The sequence below is a fragment of the Lithobates pipiens genome, unplaced genomic scaffold, assembly GCF_037356315.1.
Source record: "Lithobates pipiens isolate NorthernLeopardFrog02 unplaced genomic scaffold, aLitPip1_a1.2 Scaffold_13, whole genome shotgun sequence".
Lineage (NCBI taxonomy): Eukaryota > Metazoa > Chordata > Amphibia > Anura > Ranidae > Lithobates > Lithobates pipiens.
The window spans coordinates 74,541,552-74,562,447 of record NW_027507718.1 but is presented as its reverse complement, the minus strand read 5'-3'; the positions used below and the strand labels follow the sequence as shown (position 1 = coordinate 74,562,447).

The 20,896-nt window shown below is 41.0% G+C and overlaps 1 protein-coding gene across 7 annotated transcripts in view; it reads right to left on the bottom strand.

Moving 5' to 3' along the window:
* Nucleotides 1-4,405: 4,405 nt before the first annotated feature.
* The window catches only part of SLC24A2 (solute carrier family 24 member 2), a 353,458-nt gene continuing 336,967 nt past the window's right edge, over nucleotides 4,406-20,896 (bottom strand). For all 7 annotated transcript variants that reach the window (XM_077475217.1, XM_077475218.1, XM_077475219.1 and 4 more), the window contains 4 exons: nucleotides 18,678-18,821; nucleotides 15,579-15,668; nucleotides 10,601-10,767; nucleotides 4,406-5,480 (listed from right to left, as the gene is read on the bottom strand). In XM_077475217.1, the coding sequence (XP_077331343.1) occupies nucleotides 5,231-5,480; nucleotides 10,601-10,767; nucleotides 15,579-15,668; nucleotides 18,678-18,821 (651 nt within the window). In that variant the 3' untranslated portion in view covers nucleotides 4,406-5,230. The remainder of the gene's footprint in view (nucleotides 5,481-10,600; nucleotides 10,768-15,578; nucleotides 15,669-18,677; nucleotides 18,822-20,896) is intronic.

Here is a 20,896-nt window from a genome sequence, read left to right as displayed (position 1 = left end):
ACGTCTCTTCTCCTCGGCTCAAATACAATACAACACCCTTCTAAGCCCTTGTACACACGGTCGGAGAATCTGTCGGAATGAGTCTTATCGGACCGTGTCGTCAGATAATCCGACTGTGTGTGGTATGCATCGGACTGATTCCGTCCGAATCTCCGTCCGACCCAATTTTCCAACATGTTGGAAATATTTCCTGACCAACTGGGCCGGACGGACCTAATCCGATCATGTGTAGAGCATTTTCATCGGACCAAGTGCCACGCATGCTCAGATCAAATTCCTACATCAAAGCTATTGGCTACTAGCCTGAATGTAGTCCCATCGTAACGAAATTACGTCATCACGTTCTGAAAGATCGGATTTTTCGCCAACTTGGCCCGACCGTGTGTATGCAACAGTTTCGGACACAATCCGTCGGACTAAATCCGACGGGCAAAATCCGACGGATTTGGTTGGCAAAATCTCCGACCGTGTGTACGTGGGCTTACTCAGTTATCAGGAATGCACTTTGCCAGTAATCCATCCTCCGGCACAAAATTAATTAGCTGATTGGACTATAAGATTTACTTTGAGCTGACCTTTTGTTTCATTAGATCTTTAAAGAATTACTGAATCATGTCGAATTCATTCGAATTCATTTGTTATATTTCTTTCGTATTCGTTGTTATTCGTTATTTTTTTATTCGGACATTCAGATGCATCCGAATGTCTGAAAGATGCAAAATTCAGCCGAATTTCGATTCGTTACGAAACAAATTGCACAAGCCTAATGGAAATCTCAAGCTTCAATATTACCACAATACCGATCTCTGTGATATGTACCGTCACATATAATACACATCAAACTGAGAACGAGACATAACATATGTTTTAGTTACTATTATAATGTGAATTATTGCACTTGAAGTTCATTTTCCACCACCTCTGCTAAGTCCATGTTTTTATGGACCTCGCTTTGTGCACTGATGTGCAGTCATGTTGGAACAGGAAGGGGCCATCCCCAAACTGTTCCCACAAAGTTGGAAGCATGACATTTTCCAAAATGTCTTGGTATGCTGATGCCTCAATGCCGCGTGCACATGATCGGACTTTCCACCAACAAAACCATGGATTTTTGTTCGAAGGTTGTTGGCTTAAGCTTGTCTTACATACACGCGGTCACACAAATGCTTGCACAAAATTCCGAGAGCAAGAACACAGTGACGTACGATGAGCCAAGAAAAAGGAAGTTCAATAGCCAGTGCGGCTCCTTCTGCTTGATTCTGAACATGCGTGAACTTTTGTGCACTGGACTTGTGTACACACGATCGGTCTTTCTGCCAACAAAGTTAAGTTGGCTGAAAATCTGACAACCTGCTCTCAAACATTTGTGGGTGGAAATTCTGGCAGCAAATGTTCGATGGAGCATACACACGGTCGGATTTCCGACAACAAGCTCACATCGAACATTTCCCGTTGGAAAGTCCGATTGTGTGTAAGTGGCATAAGAGTTACCTTCTCTGGGACTAAGGGGCCAGGCCCAACCCCTGAAAGACAACCCCACACCATACTCCCCCCTCCACCAAATGATTTGGACCAGTTCGAAAGAAAGGTCCATAAAGACATGACTGATTGAGTTTAGGGTGGAGGAACTTAAATGGCCTGCACAGAGTCCTGACCTCAACCCAATGATGAATTTGAGTGGAGACTGTGAGCCAAGGCTTCTTGTACAGTAAGAGGTTTGCTTGATGTGACAGTGTTGAACCTAATGATTTTTGGTATACTCACTGTTCCCACCACTCCGCATCCACATGAGAAATCAGCAATGAGATCAGCATAAATACAGGACACTAACACCTAATAACTGGTAGCAGCAGAAGTGGCGGAAGAGCATTGGTAATTCAGGGAAAACAGTGGGCAGTAGTGCTGAAAGTGGGCACCAATTTATTTAAAGGAATGGCTGTCATAAAAGCTATTCATAAATAGGCATTCTAGGATTCTACTGTGGTATATAGCTTATAGCACAAGGTAATTCAGCTATCATAAGGGTCCCTGACATTGCGTACATCAGTGGATTTTACTTCACTGTACCTCTTGCTGAGGTGGCAGTATAAGGGTTAAAGGGAATTTATTATTTTGCCCTAGATGGCAATACATAGCAATAATGCATTTTATGTGTAGCTAAACTCAGATATTCCTAAAGATTGGAATGTAAGGAAATCTTTACAAAGTTCCTTATGTCCCCGCATGATATGACACATCATTTGATCAGGGAATGCAAAGGTATTAAAGCACGCAGCACAGACAAGTTACAAGTCTGAAACATCAGCCACCGGTCATAAGACTAAAAGTTCTTGAAAACCTTGGAAATGATATATAAACAAAGCATATCTCTCTACAGTGTGCACTTGTTTCAATCCAGAGCACTAAGTTTCATTTCTATCTGTCGCATCCATTCTGTGGTATCTGCATAGGTCACTTCTGACAAATTGGAGGGAGGGGGGAGCTCCAGTGCACAGTCTGTGTTTGACAGGCTCAGCTCTGTTCCTGTGTGCTGTGTGAGGGGGAGGGGATGCCCCTTACCTTCCAATCAGCTCTCACTGAGCTTTGCAGAGTGTCACTTTAGTTTCCAACCCACTGCTGTCTGAAAGCTCAGACAAGCTGTATATATTCTGCACTTTTAACAGCTATACAGGAGAGAAATAAGCAGATAAACAGGTACAACTTACTTATGTAGGATGATTTTTTTTAAATTTCTGTATATCACTTGAGGCCAGTCACTTCACACTGGGTATATGTAAGAGTTTACAGGCATTACCAGGCATATGCCACAAGTACCTTTGTTGCCTTTCACAATGTTGTATATGAGATATCCAATGCAATAGAGTACTGCACATCTAAAGCCAAAACTTTTTTGTCTTTTTTTTTTTAAATAAAATGATTGTTTTTGTTGTTTGTGTTCCATTGGGAAGATTTCTCTGCAGACACAAGAGGGAGTGAAAGCAATCTTTCAAAAGTGATGGGAAATCTGTTCTTTTGCCATGTACACACGACCGGACTGTCCAGCATACTAGGTCCGACGGTCTTCCCAACGGACTTTTGGCGAACTTCCGATGGACTTTCTGAACGAACGGACTTGGCCACACACAATCACACCAACATCCGACAGATTTGAATGTGATGATGTACGACCGGACTAGAATAAGGAAGTTCATAGCCAGCAGCCAATAGCTGCCCTAGCATCGGTTTTCATACGTCAGGCTAGCATACAGGCGAACTGATTTTTCGACCGGACTCGAGTCCGTCGGAAAGATTTGAAACATGTTCTAAATCTAAAGTCCGTCTGATTTTTCGACAGCAAAGGTCCGATAAAGCCCACACACGGTCGAATTGTCTGATGGATTCGTTCTGTCAGACCTTTGTTGTCAAAAAGTCCGGCCGTGTGTACACGGCATTAGTTGCTACTCAAACAGAGGTCCTTATTGGCAATTTTTGTTTTTATTCCTGCCCTGATAACTACTGTAAAATTGTAGATTCCCATCACTTTATATGCCTCTGACAATTGTGAATCTCTCCAGTGGTGATAGAGACAGCAATAAACTTACAGAGGTTCCAACTCTTCCCTACTTTCTCCTAAACTAGAAAGAAAATTAAATACACCCTAAAATATATTATTTTTGAATGGTTTTTGTAAGAGATTTAATTTGGACTAGAACACTAGAATCATCTTAGGGTTGGAGTCAGAGATGGACTGGGCCGGGGGCAATAGCTCCTCTGGCTGCTCTGATACCCTTTAAAAAGGCTGCACCGCTTCAGCCGCAGACATGCCTAAAGGCTTCCGGGTGAAGAGGAGTAAAATGTCCCTGCCAGTATTCTACCGATGAGCACGGAGACAGAGCGCAGGCCGCTGGCATGGAAGGTGTATGCAGTGTCTGAGTAGAGGCCAGCTCCGTTATCCACTAGAGGCTCTCCTCCCCCTGCCAGCCCCAACCGAAGCACCCCGGCTCCGCCCCTGCAGCCTCCGGCTGCCCCTTGCTGGCCAGTTTGGGAACCCGGAGTTGGTGTAGCAGGCACTGTCCAGCCCAATCCACCAAGCGAGCAGAGAGTACCTGGAGCAGAGCCTGTGATGGGGGTCAGGAGTAGGCAGGGAAGAGGGAGAGTGGGAGGGGGGCCTTGTTACTGCACCATGGGCTTCTGGGTTGTACTTACCCCCTGGACCAAAATTTGCCAGTCAGCCCCTGGCTGCAGTTTAGAGAACACTGTGGGTTTGGCACATAGTTCCAGGGCATGGAAGGCATTTAAATGCTGCTTTGCACATCATAAAGGCACAAAACATTCATGGGAACAAAACAAGATTTGTGTGACATGCACATTGTGCAAAGCTGATTATATTTCACAAAGAACACAAACAAAGCACACAACGCACACATTTCTAATATTTAAGCCATGAAAATGGTTTCTTATTTTTATTAGATGGTATTCAGCCTTGCAATTAGAACAGGATTATAAACTGTTATTTCAACCTTGGACCTGAAATCACAAGACCCTGTTACATAAGTTCCTGACCATACATCTCTTTTTTTATAACCAAAATATGTTGTAAGCTTTTCTGGGCTAGTATATATCAAACCCATTCTGTTATTCTATGTGAAGTGTGCAATACTGCCATTGATAACTTTTAATAAAGACAAAATATAGTATACAGTAGGTAGCAAATCTAAATTTCCCATTTACACTTCATACCCAGACCCCACTTTGCCACATTTTCATTATACTTATTGAACAAGTGGTTCCTATACTACTGAGTGGAGTTAAATATCTTTTTTTTTTTTTAATGCAACACTCCTTCCAGGCTACACTACAGGCAAAGAAGTGTTGAAATACATCCATGGTGAGGAATTGATACGCTCAATCTATTCACGGCTACTGGACATCTATGATTTCCAATGAGTAGCTGATATTAAATTCTAGAGATTTTGTTTTTAACTAACATCACTCCTCTTTATTATACCCTGCATATTAAAGTATATATCATATGTAAAGAGAGTAATAGAGGAATACAACGTGCACTAGAAATGTATAGTAAAAGTTTGTATAGCTTCTAGATTCTCCAGGACTGATCCACTGATCATATGTCCTCAGACAGTATTTCAAAGTTGCACGCTGGCAATGCTTTTGGCCTTCTGAGGGCAAAGCCAAGCTTATTGCCCTTATGTTCAAGAACATCTGCTCCACAATTCTTCAGCTTTTTAGCCTAGACAGTAGCCGGACATAAGATGATGCGATTCTCTAGAAGAACGCTGACGATCAAGAAAAAAAGGTACAGTCCAAACATCATACATCCCAATATCTTGTTCATCTTCCACTTACACAAAGCAATGGATAGGATGACGAACAGCAGCATTATAAAGAGGAGGATAATTGCACAGAACAAGCCATTGCTGCTCACTGCTACTGGTTTCATGCGGTGAAAAATGGAAAACAGAAGCCAGGGCATGGGGAGGCTGTGATGGAGATAAAACAACAGGGAGATGGTTTGATTGTGCAATACAAAGACCTATTAAAGTGAAAGACTTTTCAGAAAAGCATAATCTATATACAGTACCATTAAGCTTATTTTATGTTTCTGTAATTTTGGCTAGACTAGTTGTTGAAAGAATAATGCTAATATGCCGCTTTGGGTATATGTAAAATATAGTATTGAAATTAATTTCTCAAAGGCTTCTATGGCTGGCTGCCATTGCAAATTTCTCCTTTGAGAATACTAGTTTCCTAGCTGCCATGCTGATGGTTTCTGATTATCTGAACCAGAACAAGTTTAGAGATTTCCAACATGTGACTCAAAGTTACTGAAATCAGACACAGACAGGGAATAGGTATTTTAAATAGAGATCCAGTAATGACACTTTACCCAATACTTGCCTCATTACAGAGTCACTTTAAATAGTTAATTATATAATATATATTATAATATATAATTATTATAATATAATTATAATATTATAATTATTATATATTCATTATAATTATAGAGTCATGTATTCAGCAACACAATTTATTATAAGTTTCCATGCCTTTTCCAGTCTTCCACATTTGCAAAAAGAAAAGGAAATATAACCACAGTTTATAAGGCCTAACCTCAACCATTTTTTCTCCTTCAATAGAGTAGGAAAGAGTTAAAATGTGTTTAGAAGACTAGGAAGTGCACCTAATGCCGCGTACACACGTATCCAACTATCCGGTGGACTTAGTCTGACGGACTTCCCGCCGGACTTTCCGAACGAGCTATTTGCCCACACACGGCACTTTTTCAGCGGACTAATACGGCATACTAAGTCCGCCGGACTATCCGCCGTACTTTTGAAATGAACGGACTCGCCCACACATGCGGAGAAAAGTCTGCTCATTTTGAGCACGTCTCCAGGTAGCCGAGGCCAGCGAAGGAGGCGTGGCTGGCCCCGTCACCTGGTATGGACTTAAAGGGGAACCCCTACGCCGAAAAATCAGCATGGGGGCCCCCCTAGGTCCACATCAGACCCTTGTCCGAGCACGCTACCTGGCTGGCCAGGAAAGGGGGTGGGGACGAGCGAGCGCCCCCCCCCCCCCCCCTCCTGAGCCATACCAGGCCCTCCACCCCAAAGCACCTTGCCCCCATGTTGATAAGGACAAGGACCTCTTCCCGACAACCCTGGTCGTTGGTTGTCGGGGTCTGCGGGTGGGGGGCTTATCAGAATCCGTGAGCCCCCTTTAATAAGGGGACCCCTGGATACCGGCCCCCCACCCTATGTGAATAAGTATGGGGTACAATGTACCCCTACCCATTCACCTGTAAAAAAAAAAAGTAAAAAAAAACACAACACAAGGGTTAAAATAGTTTATTGCACAGCTCCGGGGGTCTTCCGTCTTTGGGGGTCTTCTCGCCGGACTCCTCCGCTATCTTCTGCTAGCTCTTTTACTAGCAGAGGAGCCCGGCTTTCTTCTTCGCCGCCCTCTTCTTCCGACTTTGGGGGGTCTTGTCCCCCTCTTCGGGGGTCCTGTCCCCCTCTTCGGTTCTTCTTGCCGGGCCACTGCACCTTCTTCTAGCTCTTTTACAGGCGGTGGCCCGGTCATCTGTCGTCGATGTCACCGTCTTCTGTTCTTCTGTTCTCTTCTTTTTTTCTCTTCAGGTGTTGCCTCGTCACTGCCTCCGCTCACAATGGCAGGGACACGGCGCGCTGCGACTTATATAGGGACATCACCGGATGATGTCCCCGCCTGCTATGATGTCACAGTCCCAGCATCCTCTGGGACAGTGACATCATAATGGGCGGGGACATCATCCGGCGATGTCCCTATATAAGTCGCCGCGCGCCGCGTCCCCGTCATTGTGAGCAGAGACATCGACGAGGCAACATCTGAAGAGAAGAAAAGAAGAGAAGAAGAGAACAGAAGACGGCGACAGCAGCGACAGAAGACCGCTGCCTGTAAAAGAGCTAGAAGAAGGCGCGGTGGCCCGGCAAGAAGAACCAAAGAGGGGGACAGGACCCCCGAAGAGGGGGACAAGACCCCCGAAGTCGGAAGAAGAGGGCGGCGAAGAAGAAAGCCGGGCTTCTCCGCTAGTAAAATAGCTAGCAGAAGATAGCAGAGGAGTCCGGCGAGAAGACCCCCGAAGACGGAAGACCCCCGGAGCTGTGCAATAAACTATTTTAACCCTTGTGTGTTGTGTTTTTTTTTTACTTTTTTTTACAGGTGAATGGGTAGGGGTACATTGTACCCCATACTCATTCACATAGGGGGGGCGGTATCCAGGGACGGATTCCGATAAGCCCCCCGCCCGCAGAACCCGACAACCAATGGCCAGGATTGTCGGGAAGAGGCCCTTGTCCTCATCAACATGGGGACAAGGTGCTTTGGGGTGGGGGGGCCACGCGGCCCCCCCTTCTCCAAGGCACCCCCCCATGTTGAGGGCACGGCTCAGGAGGGGGGAGCTCGCTCGTCCCCACCCCCTTTCCTGGCCGGCCGGGTAGCGTGCTCGGACAAGGGTCTAATGTGGACCTAGGGGGGGACCCCCACGCCGATTTTTCAGTGTAGGGGTTCCCCTTTAAGTCCATACCAGGTGACGGGGCCAGCGACGCCTCCATCGCTGGTCTCGGCTACCTGGAGACACGCTCAAAATGAGCGGACTTTTCTCCGGGCGGGAAAATTCCGTTCATTTCAAAAGTACGGCAGACTGGCACACACACGGCCGGATTGTCCGCCGAAATGCGAGTCCGGCGGACAGATTGGAGTGCAGAAATACCGCCGGACTTTTGGGTAAAAAAAGTCCGCCAGAGCCTACACACGGGGGGATTGTCCTGCGGACTTTTCCACCGGACTGTTTGATCGTGTGTACAAGGCATTAGAGCCAGTTCACACAGGGGCAGCATGACTGCTTCAGGCGACCTGCACATGACTTCAGTGGCAGCTTGCAAAATGACTTCCGTATAGAAGTCAATGCAAGTCGCCTGAAGTCGCCCCAAAAGTAGTACAGGAACCTTTTTCTAAGTCGGAGCGACTTGAGTTTCTCCTATTAGAACGGTTCCATAGTACAGAACGGGACGTGACTTGTCAGGCGGCTAAGTTGCCTAACAAGGCGCCCCTGTGTGAATCGGGTCTCAAGAGCCAACTTCAAAATTATGTTCTTTATTTAATGTACCAAAAAAAAAGATTGTTTTCCAAATTTGTATCTGTGGCCCTATTGACATGGTGTAAATGTCACAAATTGTTCCCCTCTAAGTAATCCAGTAAAGATGGCCACTGGACAGTCTTTTTAAGGCCTGCGGTGTTAAATGTATTGCTACATAACTTAAAATATTACCTTCATTAGCAAATATTCAAATTGTATCCCCCAGAAACTGAACATTTAAATGGGTTCTTGCTATCCCTTGAAAAGTTTACTATATTGCTGAGTAGGTAAACGCAAAGGTGCAGCACTCCTCCCTTGACAACAGCAGTCAGACAGTTCTCAGGTCTGTAGTTCTGGCTTAATAAGTAATTTTATTAGGCTTTGCTAAATTTGAGGTGGAATACTCATCTTTTCTCTAATAATTTTGTTTTCTATTTTCAGGAAGTATTATAATTACTGCAATGCAATTTGCTACTGCTCCAGACTCCAAAAACTGGAGAGGGGCTGTTTTGCAACCATACCGCCCTGAGCAAGGAATGTGACCATGCAAAGGAAAGCATTCCATTTAAGCAACCTTAGCAACTACTTGATGATACACAGTTAGATTTTTTTTGTTAATCCTGATTCCTTCATCCATGCTATACAGTGAGAATAACTGAACCGTGCCTGCATCAGATTGGCTAACAATTTTACATTGAGCACATTTCATTTTTTGAATCAAAGGATGTTAGGCAGGATGCTGGCAACAGGGCCATCCACTTAATTAATTTTGGTTGGTTTATCAAAAACCACCCAAAATTCACATAGGGGTTGATTTTCTCAAACTGGAGCATGCAAAACCTAGTGCAGCGGTGCATGGCAGCCGATCAGCTTCTGACTTGAGCTTGGTCAATTAAGCTTTAACAAATAAAATAAAAAACTGGAAGCTGATTGGCTTCTATGCAGAGATGCACCAGGGTCTGCACTCTACAGTTTTAGTAAACCAACCCCATAGTATATGGCTGGCTTTAGACTCACCAGCTTCTACGTTGGGTCACTGAAAGCAAAGATTGTTAAAGTGTATATAGTGCACTTTTTTTTTTTTTTTTGGATAGAGTGAGGAAGGATTACAACCCCTGGCTGGTATTACTGCTGTTGGAGGCTTTGTTGCAGGGATTCCTTTTTTTTTAATTTAGGTAGGGGCATGCTGAACCTGTTGACAGCAATTTGTTGTCTGTTTTCCTGTTGCAGATTTAACCTTACTTCCTGTCTAGTAAACGGTTGTCTTCAGAAATTAAAATGAGGGGAAATCTCTTTAATGAAGCCACAGATAGCAGGAAAACCTGACAGGGGATCTAAACTTTTCCAATTTTATCCAAAACAAAATAATAAAAAAAAAGGTCATGGACATCGATTTGCTTTAAAGTCATGACTTACACAAGGCCGAGGGCTCTGTCCCTATCCTGTGACAACACTGTGCAGCCACTAAGCACCCTTATTGTCCTGTGGGAAAAAGGGTATTGATTTACATGATCTCAATACCCAGAATTATGTTGCATTTTTTCCTTGCAGGATACAATGTCTGGGAACAAATTTTTTTAAACTGAATGTGCTTCTTTGCCAGTGCAGGGTCTCTGTATTTGCTGTACATGTGAAGGATTGAGGTAGCTCCTATTCATCCTGACTAAAAGAGCTTCTGATGCACAGCAACAGTATGTCATTTCTCAAGGCTCCATAATGCTATGAAGAGTAAGTTGGAGGAGCACATTATTCTAATTCAGAACCCCACAATATTAGTTAAAAACCATATAATAAAAATTGTCCCACATCTTGCCCCGTGGATTTCATACAAAGGGATACAACGGGAAAATAACCTCTTTAACTAAGCAGCTTTACATAAGTGAAATTAAACACTGCAAGAAAATTTTGGCACAATAGTTCAGATTGGTTCTTTGTTTGGCAGTGGAAAACATAGTGTTGAATAATAATATTTATACATACCCAACGGTGATATCAAATATGTTGCTTCCTACAGAGCTGGAAACTGCCATATCTCCCAGGCCTTTGCGTGCAACAATAACGCTAGTTATGAGATCTGGGATAGAGGTGCCAGCAGCTAATATAGTAAGCCCCATTATTTCTTCGGTAATACCAATAGTCTCTCCAACCTAAGGCCAGTCATGCAAATAAACAAGCGTTAGTTCAATATGTATAGTCTGTATTTGCATTGCATTGTAAACTATATTATTGATCGACTTTAACAGAGAAAAGAACACAGAAAAAGAGAATATATTAAGGAATGTGGATTTTCTGGGTATTGTCATAGACTTCACAAACACAAACAATCATATTAATTAAAAGCAGCATAAAAGGCCCTACACCAGAGATTCCTGGTGAACTGGTGGTGGATGATGTGCTGGGACTTTGTGAAGGTAAGGCATTACATTTTGGTTGATAGTATGATTAGCGCTAGCACAGCCTTGTGGCAATCATGTCCACTGTTTTTTGCCTCCTATATACTCCTACCTGCCTTGTTTGTTTGTTCCCATAGTATCAATTTTGGCAGGTCCCTCTTGCAGTTCTTATATAAACAAGTCTGGCTGAACATCCCACTGTCCCATCTGCCATACATGAAACCCAGTAGTTTTTTTTTCTATTGGTTAGTGTCATGGTTGTACTCTTTAGTACCACTATTTGTTGATATTGTGCCACTTTTTTATAATGGGGTATTTATGTTTGACTCTACAGTTTTTCTTCGGCCTATACTGCTCCAATGTCTGCCTGATGAGGGTTTTGGCTCTATGGTCTTGCCTCGCTGCTCCATACTCTTCCTCAGCAGTCTTGGGTAAGATTGGGGGGGGCCCTTATGCCTTTGCAGCTTGGGAATTGTCAAACAGCCTACGTCTTTTATGCAGTTATAAATATGTATTATTTCTTTTTGTTTTTTATTTTAGAGAGACCGTTTGCTCCCTATACTCCTGAAGAAGCAGTGTAATACTGTGAAAAATGTAGAGATGTGATCTACTGGCTGTCCACATGTTGCTAATCAATGTTACCCTAGATATTGGTTATATAATACAATATTGATGATTATTGTTTATCATAGGAACAACAAGGCAGCCTGTTCTAAGGGAGTTCTAATTTCAGCACATTTTACACCATTGTTTTTTAATGATCTTTTTGTAATAAATATTTTGTGATTTTAATTGAGATGCGTTTGTGAAGTTATTGACGGTACCGAGAAAATCCATATTCCTCAATATATACTCTTTTCCGTGTCATTAAGCTAGGACATAGGTACCATAATATATTTTTTCATATGACTGCCACTTTGAATTTCAAATATAAAAGAGAAAAGCTAAAAATATGCAATAATTTTAGTCAAATGGCCAGGATTACATTTCTAAACATCGTAGCCATAGATGAATCGGCATCTTAAAATAAAGACAAAACAAAACGATCTCATAAAAGGGTGTGATGGAAAGAGCAGCATGATAAATCAAATGCACCAGTGTGGTAAAAAACCAATGACTGCCATCATAAGAGGGCACCTCACTGGCCAGCAAACAAAGTTTTTATTATGTCTACTACTAATTTAATTTATTTTTTAAATTGTACATTTGCTGCCTCAAGATTTGTGATAACAAATAAAAAAACTAATTTTTCCATCATTTGTACCACAAATGTATTTTTCAAATGGAATTTGTGCTACCAAAGGATGTATGATAAGTGATAATAAAAAAAAAAAAAACAATGTAATGGCCTGTTTTTATTTTTATTTTTTTATTTTCAGTTCAAAGTACAAAACAAAGCCTCCTGGGCATACCCCGGCTCAGCACACAACCAAAACATAATTAAAAGAAAATAATAAAAAGAAGGCAAAAACAAAAATTGGTACGCTCTGATGCCCCGTGTCCACTCGATTACAGGATTTACACCATACAACCTCCAACGACAGGTTCAATTATGAAAAACACTCTCTCCCAGCACCTAGGAGCCCAGATAATCAACCCCTGGTGGGGCATATAGACATGGTTCTACTAACCAAATAAGGAATCAATTGTCTAGCATGATACTCGCTAGTCATCTATAGAGTCTGTGTTCGTGGCTGGAGATTCCACCCATATATTCCACATTTTATGAAACTTTCTAGCTCAACCCCTAGATAGATATGTGGTCTTGTATAATGGTAGGGCTGTGTTAACTAATCGAATAAATATATTACTCCCGTGCTGTCAAACAATTACAAACTAAGGGTACACTGCAGCAGACACCTGGTAAGCGGATTCTTAACAGATAGAGAGGTGAATGAGTAAATAATGATGTTGCGCTGTGAACCTTTTATATTAGGTTATGAATTACTACCTTAAAGTGCCTTTTGCAAAATAAAGAAAAACACATACAGTAGGTGTATATCTATGCAATCATAAACTTTGTAAGTGCTAAGGTGCAAATTGAGAAAATTAGAAAATGCAAAAAACATAATAATCAACACTTAATGATCACAACTTAATGATGAAACCAATCGCAAATGGTAGAAAAGGCGAAGATGTTGCTGAACTGCAGTCTTGAGATAAAAATGGATTTAATAACGTGTAGTTAGAGTATCATAAATGTGTAAAACAGTCCAAAAAACACTGTGACACTCAATGTTGGATGAGTGGTATATCCCTTCACCGTGAAATGTGAAAAATGGCCGATGTCAGACCAATACACTGTAGTGACACCTGAATGTGCACAAGCCCCTCACTTTACGGCTGTAAGATTACAGCATAGAGGGATCAAATGCAGGGGTCTTCAGAGGGTCCCCCTTTGGTGTTTACAGAGATGGATCATATGAGTGGTACAACCTTCTCCTCCAATAGGCTTGATTAGGGTAGTAAGAAATGGAAGAAAGATCCCAATAGCGTGATACTGCTTAACATTCAATCAATTTATTAAAAAACAAAGCAGATACACTCACTATTGCTCCAATACCGATGCATATCGTCACACCATCTCCTGATGAAGTCATGTGATGTGACGATAGGCATTGGGATTGGAGCAATAGGTGGAAACCAGAAGAGATGGAAGCATACCAGCTCAGCGCTCGTGGAGTGTTGTCTGATCATCTTTTAAAACAAAGTGAGTATATCTGCTTGCATGTTTTTTGGACTGTTTTACACATTTATGATACTCTAACCCAGAGAGGCTTATTGGACATTTTATTTGTACATATGTTCATTATCACTACACGTTATTAAGCCCATTTTTATCTCAATGACTGCACCTTAGCAACATCTTCACCTTTTTTACCATTTACGATTGGTTTCATCATTAAGTTGTTATCATTAGGTGTTGATTATTATGTGTGTTAACTAATCGCTTCCAAAAATTTATGGATGCTACAGCGGGGGATTTCCACCGAAACACAATAGCCTTATGTGCATAGTAAAGTTGTAGTCCCCAAAGGGTTCTTACCACTTGGCGGTGAGCCAGCGGGTCTACAAGACCCAACAGACACACCTCCCCTGTCAGTGAGGGCCTGTTTTTCAATGTGTGCCAGTGCAGGAGGTTTACACAATGTATGAAAATCTGCCAAGCCATGCTACCCGATGCTGCCTGGTAGAGAGGAGAGAGACCAGCAAACATCTATTTGCTGATCTCCCCTACCTAGTAAGAACCTAGAAGTGGTGTGTAAAAATGTAACTTCCTATTTCAGCCTTTATCTGTGCTCTATTAGCTTCAATGGAGGCCAGGTGAGACATTGGGGGTCTAAGAGAATCCTGATGTCTAATTAAAAGGAATCTGTTAACCTGTAAAAATAAAGTTTAGTGTAAAAAAGTGTAAAAAATAAAGTTACCCTAAAGTCACCCAAGCACCTAAAACTTCCCTGCAAAAAAATCTAAATCCCCCACATACACAAAAACATCAATAACACCACTCATGTTGCATTTCACTATGCATGCTGGAGTGAGAGCAAAAATTCCAGGGCAATTATTCATGGTTAACTTTAACCACTTCAATGCTCCAATTTTCAGTTTTCAGTGCTGTCGAACTTTGAATGACAATTGCATGGTCATGCAACACTGTACCCAAACTAAATTTTTTTCATTTTTTGGGACAGATAGCGTTTTCTTTTAATGGTATCTATTTACCACTGGGTTTTTTATTTTTCACTAAACAAAAAAATACTCACAATTTTAAAAATAAAATGTTTTTCTTATTTTCTGTTTTTCAAATAAGTAATTTTTCTACTGATGTGTGCTAATGAGGTTGCACCGATGGGCACTGATGAAGCTGCACTGATGGGCACTGTTGAGGCTGCACTGATGGCCACTGGTGAGGCTGCAATGATGAGGCAGCACTGATCAGTTTAAACAATCTATTGACAATATATATCTTTCGTGAAAAAGCTCAATACACTGCTTACAAATAACTAATAAGTATATATATATTGAATGGTTTATTTTTTATTTTTTATTTTATGGCAAATTGATATATGGAAATTTTCTATTTTGGTTGTTCACTACACATGTTCACTTTGGTATTGTGTGCATGGTTTTGAATCCCATGGTTTAGGACACATATTTATTATGTTATTTTTTCATTTGGGCACATGAGCATGGATACATAAAATTTGTTTGAAGGGCATAAATAACAGTGTTTGACACTGAATCAATAATTATCTACACAGTACTAGAATAGAATATTTTTTAAATAATATACACTATCAAGGTACATGGCTGTATATAGTAGTGGTGGAACACCTATTTAATTTATTAGTTGTCGCAGTCCATAAATATGCTTCTTTCTTTATAACCCTACCTGAGAGTGGGGAGGGCTCCCCTTTTTTGACTGCAGCAGACACAAACGATAACATTGATTCTCTGCGCTGGTACTCTGTATATATAATTTTTCGAAGATATTTTATGCCAACTCAGTGTTCCTGACCTTGAAACAAATCATCTCCTTTTTAATATAAAATATTTGGACGTACCTGATGTGCCCACCAGACCATCAAATAAGAAAATATTGCGATCCAGGTGATTGATCCAAAGAATGTTACAGGGAAAAACTTTCTTGATGCCTGGAAAGAAAAGGGACATTTTATATTTCTTCTTCATTGAGACTGTTATATTAATTTTGATGTTCTGCACTGCATCATGACACTTCACAGTATAACTAATAAAACACGTACAGGTGGACTGTTACGAAACTGTAAAAAAAATTACGAAAATTATGCATTCTTTAACCGCTTGCTGACCAGCTGCCACAGTTATACTGCTGCAGGTTGGCTTGGCTGCGTGAATCGCCATACCTTTACGTCGGCTCATACAGGGCGATTTGTGCGGCACACGTGCCCATTGACCAGTGGGGAAGCCAATCAGCAGGTCCGGCAGACTCGATGTCCACCGGCCACCCGCGATTGTTCCCCAGAGTGACAGAATGGGGATCTGCCATAGTAAAAAAGGCAAATCTCCGTTTTGACAGTGGAGATCACACAGATTCTGTCTTTCTGCTATGCAGGAAGACGAATCTGTGTGTTGTCCCAGGCAACCCATCCCCCCACACAGTTCGAAAACACACTGAGGGAACACAGTTAACCCCTTGATTTCCCCTAATATTAACCCCTTCCCTGCCAGTGCCTTTAGTACAATGTCAGTGCATATTTTTTAGCACTGATCACTGTAATAATCTCACTGGTTCCCAAAAAAGTGTAAAAAATTGCAGATGCCCAATCTGTCCTCGGCAATGTCGCAGTCCTGATAAAAATCGCTGATCACCGCCATTACTATAAAAAAAAAAAAAAAAAAAATTCATAAATCTATCCCATATTTTGTAGATGCTATAACTTTTGCACAAACCAATGAATAAATGCTTTTTAGGCTTTTTCTTTACCAAAAATATGTATTAAAATACAAATTGGCCTAAATTGATGAGGAAATTTGATTTTTGAAATTTTTTTATTGGGTGTGTTTTATAGCAGAAAATAAAAACCACAGAGGTGATCAAATACCACAGAAAGAAAGCTCAGTTTGTAGGGAAAAAAGGACATCAATTTTATTTGGTTACAGTGTCCCACGACCGCGCAATTGTCAGCTAAAGTAACGCAGTGCCTTATCACAAAAAATTGCCTGGTCATTAAGGGGGCAAATCCTTCTGGGGATGAAATGGTTACATTTAAAACAGGAGAAGGTACTCAAGCATGCAGTATAATGCCACATATACTTAAAGCGGAGGTCCACCCTAAAGTGGACCTTCCGTTCATTGGAATCCTCCCCCCCTCCGGCGCCACAATTGGCACCTTTCAGGGGGGAGGGGGTGCAGGTACCTGTACAGTACAGGTATCTGCACCCACTTCCGGGATAGCTCTCTGCGGAAAGGGGTGTAGATTACGCCCCTTTCCGAAAGTCCCCCGCTGCCTGCTGGGAAACACACAGATCCCAGAGGCAGCGGGTCCATCCTTATTGTGCAGCGCGACTCACGCATGCGCAGTAGGGAACCGGGAAATGAAGCCGAAAGGCTCCACTTCCTGATTCTCATACCCAAGATGGCGGCAGCAGCACCCGAGAGACGATCGAGAGATCGGCTTCGGGTGCCGACATCGCGTGCGCGCTGGGCGGGTAAGTGTCCTTATTTTAAAAGTCAGCAGCTGCAGTATTTGTAGCTGCTGGCTTTAAAAAAAAACAAAAAACGGCGGAACTCCCGGTGGACTCCCGCTTTAAAAAAATGAAAATAATTAATAGGTGCATTTGTTTTTACATTTTGATCCATTTTGATAAATATATGAATGCTGGTCCCTTCCTTTGACCCCTATGTTACTACAGTAATCAAGAAGGAATCAGCATGCAATGGTGAACACAAGCATCATCTGACACTTCGGAAAGAGTTGAATGCCAAAGCTGTAGGTCTGTAATGGAGGGGAGGTAGGAGAAATGGGCCACTAGGAAGGTGAGTGTACTCTAATGCAGGAAACTGCTGGTTTAAACCATTTAGAGACCAGACAGGGTCTCTTTAAGGATGATAATGTTATAAAATCATACACATCATGGAACTGGTATAAGGTTTACATTTACTGGCTTGATTTTCATAATAAAAGATCCTTCACAAGGGTTCTTCAACTTCAAATATTCATAAAGCATCATTATTGCCGGACAGGAACTTGCGGGGAAACATTGACATATACAGTATATTGCGCTCAGCTGTAGATAATGCTCTGCTTTGTTGTATATTTGTAGCTAAACCTGTATGTGCATAATTATCCCTTTGATGTCAAATGGTTATTTTTTATTTTGTATGTCCCATTCACTCATGTTTAAGTGCTCTTGAAGTTCTATCTGATTACGAGGATCTTATTAAAGACTATTATTAGATAGGAGAATGTACACTCAAACACATGGTTATCATGTAACTGCATTAAATTGTGTCCCACTGTGGGGAGACAAAGGAGGACCAAACTGTGTCTAAGCTCTGATAAATTTGTGTATCATTTATGTAATTATGTTTATATTATTTGTTTTATTATTGTATAGCATAAACTTCCTCAAAGTATAATCTAAGTTGTGTATAATGCTGGACTGTCGCCATGAAACCAGAAATTTTGATTTGTTCAAGTGTGCTGTACATTCTCCATTTACTTAGTTCTAAAGTATAGAAAATAGCAAGAAGTTAGAGTGGTTGACTTAATAAAGGCAAACAAATATAAAAGTGACAACAGAAAAAAAGACAAAGTGGTTCATTGAGTCTGCAAGTAAAAATGCTGTTTTTTTATTTTGCTTTTTTTTTTTTTACATTTTCTTGGGAATGCTTTGTATTTTTATCTAATTCAATAAAGGAAAAATATCTTCCAAAGTGAAAATTCCTTTCAAAGTGGACAGCCCATTTTCCTTTAGTAAATTAACCCGAATGCATAAAAGAGTGTCCACATTACTGTAAATTTGTCAGCTGGAGCGCGGATAATACCCTGTAGCAATATGATTACGGGCTATATTCTGTGCATCCATGCAATATACAGTATACAGTACTTAATGTATATAGCCCTTCATGTGTTTATTAGCAACATTTAAAAAAAAAATGCTGAGAAGACAGTACTTACTACATTGCGGACATCAGGTAATGTGATCCATAAAGGGAAAATAATCGGCAGCACAGCAAGATACACAGCTTGCTTACGCTTGTTGGCTGGCCATGCTAGACTTAGTGGATGGTCACCATCATCAGCCATATCTGCACCTGAAGCCTGAGTAGAAAAAGGAATACACTAATGTTAATAAGGAATAATGAACCCAATAACAATATAGCACACGTTTTTACAAAAAGAGCCTAAACTCGGATTACAGTCTTAAGATTCTGACAATGACTGGAGTGTTTATTGGTACTTGTGACAGCTGTACTCAGTCCTTAGACCTCAATAATGCTTTTTCTGGAGGAAAAGGCTATTCTTTGGCTCAAATTATGTTGAAATGATTCTATTGTTTCTCAGATTTAGGAATGATGCCACAAGTGTAGGACACAAAAACAAGTATTCATGAAAAATGTGTTTATGTGCCTGCCATTAAGTCTCCATATACCCAGCCCCTGATGTTATGGGTATCTTTACACTACAGGCTGATGTTATCTTTGCAATACAGACTGATGTTTATATATATATATATATATATATATATATATATATATATATATATATACACACACAGTTGTGCTAAAAAGTTTGCATACCCTGGCAGAAATTGTGAAAGTTTGGCATTGATATTGAAAACATGACTGATCGTGCTATAAATTGTCTTTTATTTAAGGATAGTGATCATATGAAGCCATTTATTATCACATCGTTTTTTTTGGCTCCTTTTCAAATCATAATGATAACATAAATCACCAAAATGACCCTAATTAAAAGTTTACCCTGTAATGTTTGGCCTTGGTACAGATGACAAACACATGTTAAAATGGCAATTAAAGGTTATTTCCCACATTTGTGGCTTTTTTAATTGCAATTAGGTTCTGTGTATAAATAGTCAATGAGTTTGTTAGTTCTCATGTGGATGCACTGAGCAGGCTAGATGCCTAAGCAGGCTAGCCATGTGGAGCAGAAAAGAACTGTCAAAAGACTTGTGTAACAAGGTAATGGAACTTTATAAAGATGGAAAAGGATATTAAATATATCAAAAGCCTTAAATATGCCGGTTAGTACTGTTCAATCGCTTATTAAGAAATTTAAAATTCAGGGATCTCGTGACACCAAGCCAAGGTCAGGCAGACCAAACAAATTGCAGTTACAACTGCCAGAAGACTTTCTTGGGGCACAAAGGAAAACTCCTAGTTGACCTCAGGAGAAATACAGGCTGCTCTGGAAAAAGATGGAAGTTTTCTTGAATGATGATTTAAATAAGCTATGCCTCTAAGTAGCACCTGCAAAGTCCCAATTCCAATATTGCATATTGTATTGAAAATTCTAGGGTTGTGGTGCATTTGACCCCAATTGCCATCTCTGATTAATTAAATGGGTATCTTTATAGAACAATTGCTTGGACTTCCTTTAAAAACATAACTATGTGTACATAGCGGGACTCTGTTTTTTATTAAAAGAACAAAACAATAAAAATACATATTTTTATTTTTAAAAAGACATTATGTATTTATTTTTTGAGCTTTGTACAATGTACAAATCTTTTTTTTACTTTACTAGCATGCCTGTTATACAATTCTTTTCTTATTTCATTGGATCATTATTACAGGAAACCTGAGAAAAAGAGAAATATGAAGGCTGCCATTGGTGACCTCCACAGACTTCAGTATTTTCTGAGTCAATGATATGCGGGCAAGTGAAGGTAAATGCCCTTTTTTCGTATTTGTTCCTGGTAAATGATTTAGAAAGCATTACACCCATTAGGTTGGCATGGTAGCTAAATGGCAGGCTTGATATGTATCTCAGTATGGGCTTACTTTAAAGCAGGCACCTATGTGGTTAAGAAATGTAAAGCTGCGTACACACGGGTGGACTGTATGGCCAACTTAGTCCGTCAGACAATCCAACGGACAGTCCGTCCTACTTTCGAATGAACGGACTTGACCACACACAATGAACAAACAGTCCGTTGAAAGCTTGCGCGATGACGTGTACAGCACGTACGACGGGACTAGAAATAGGACATCCAATACACAGCAATGCAACCTTCCGCCGTATAAATCCTTTCTGAGCATGCGCCATACTTAGTCCGTCCAACTAGCCTACTCACGAGCGGATTGTCCGCTGAAACCAAAGTCTGACGGACAATATTACGGAAATTCCGAAATACTTAGTCCGCCAGACTGCAT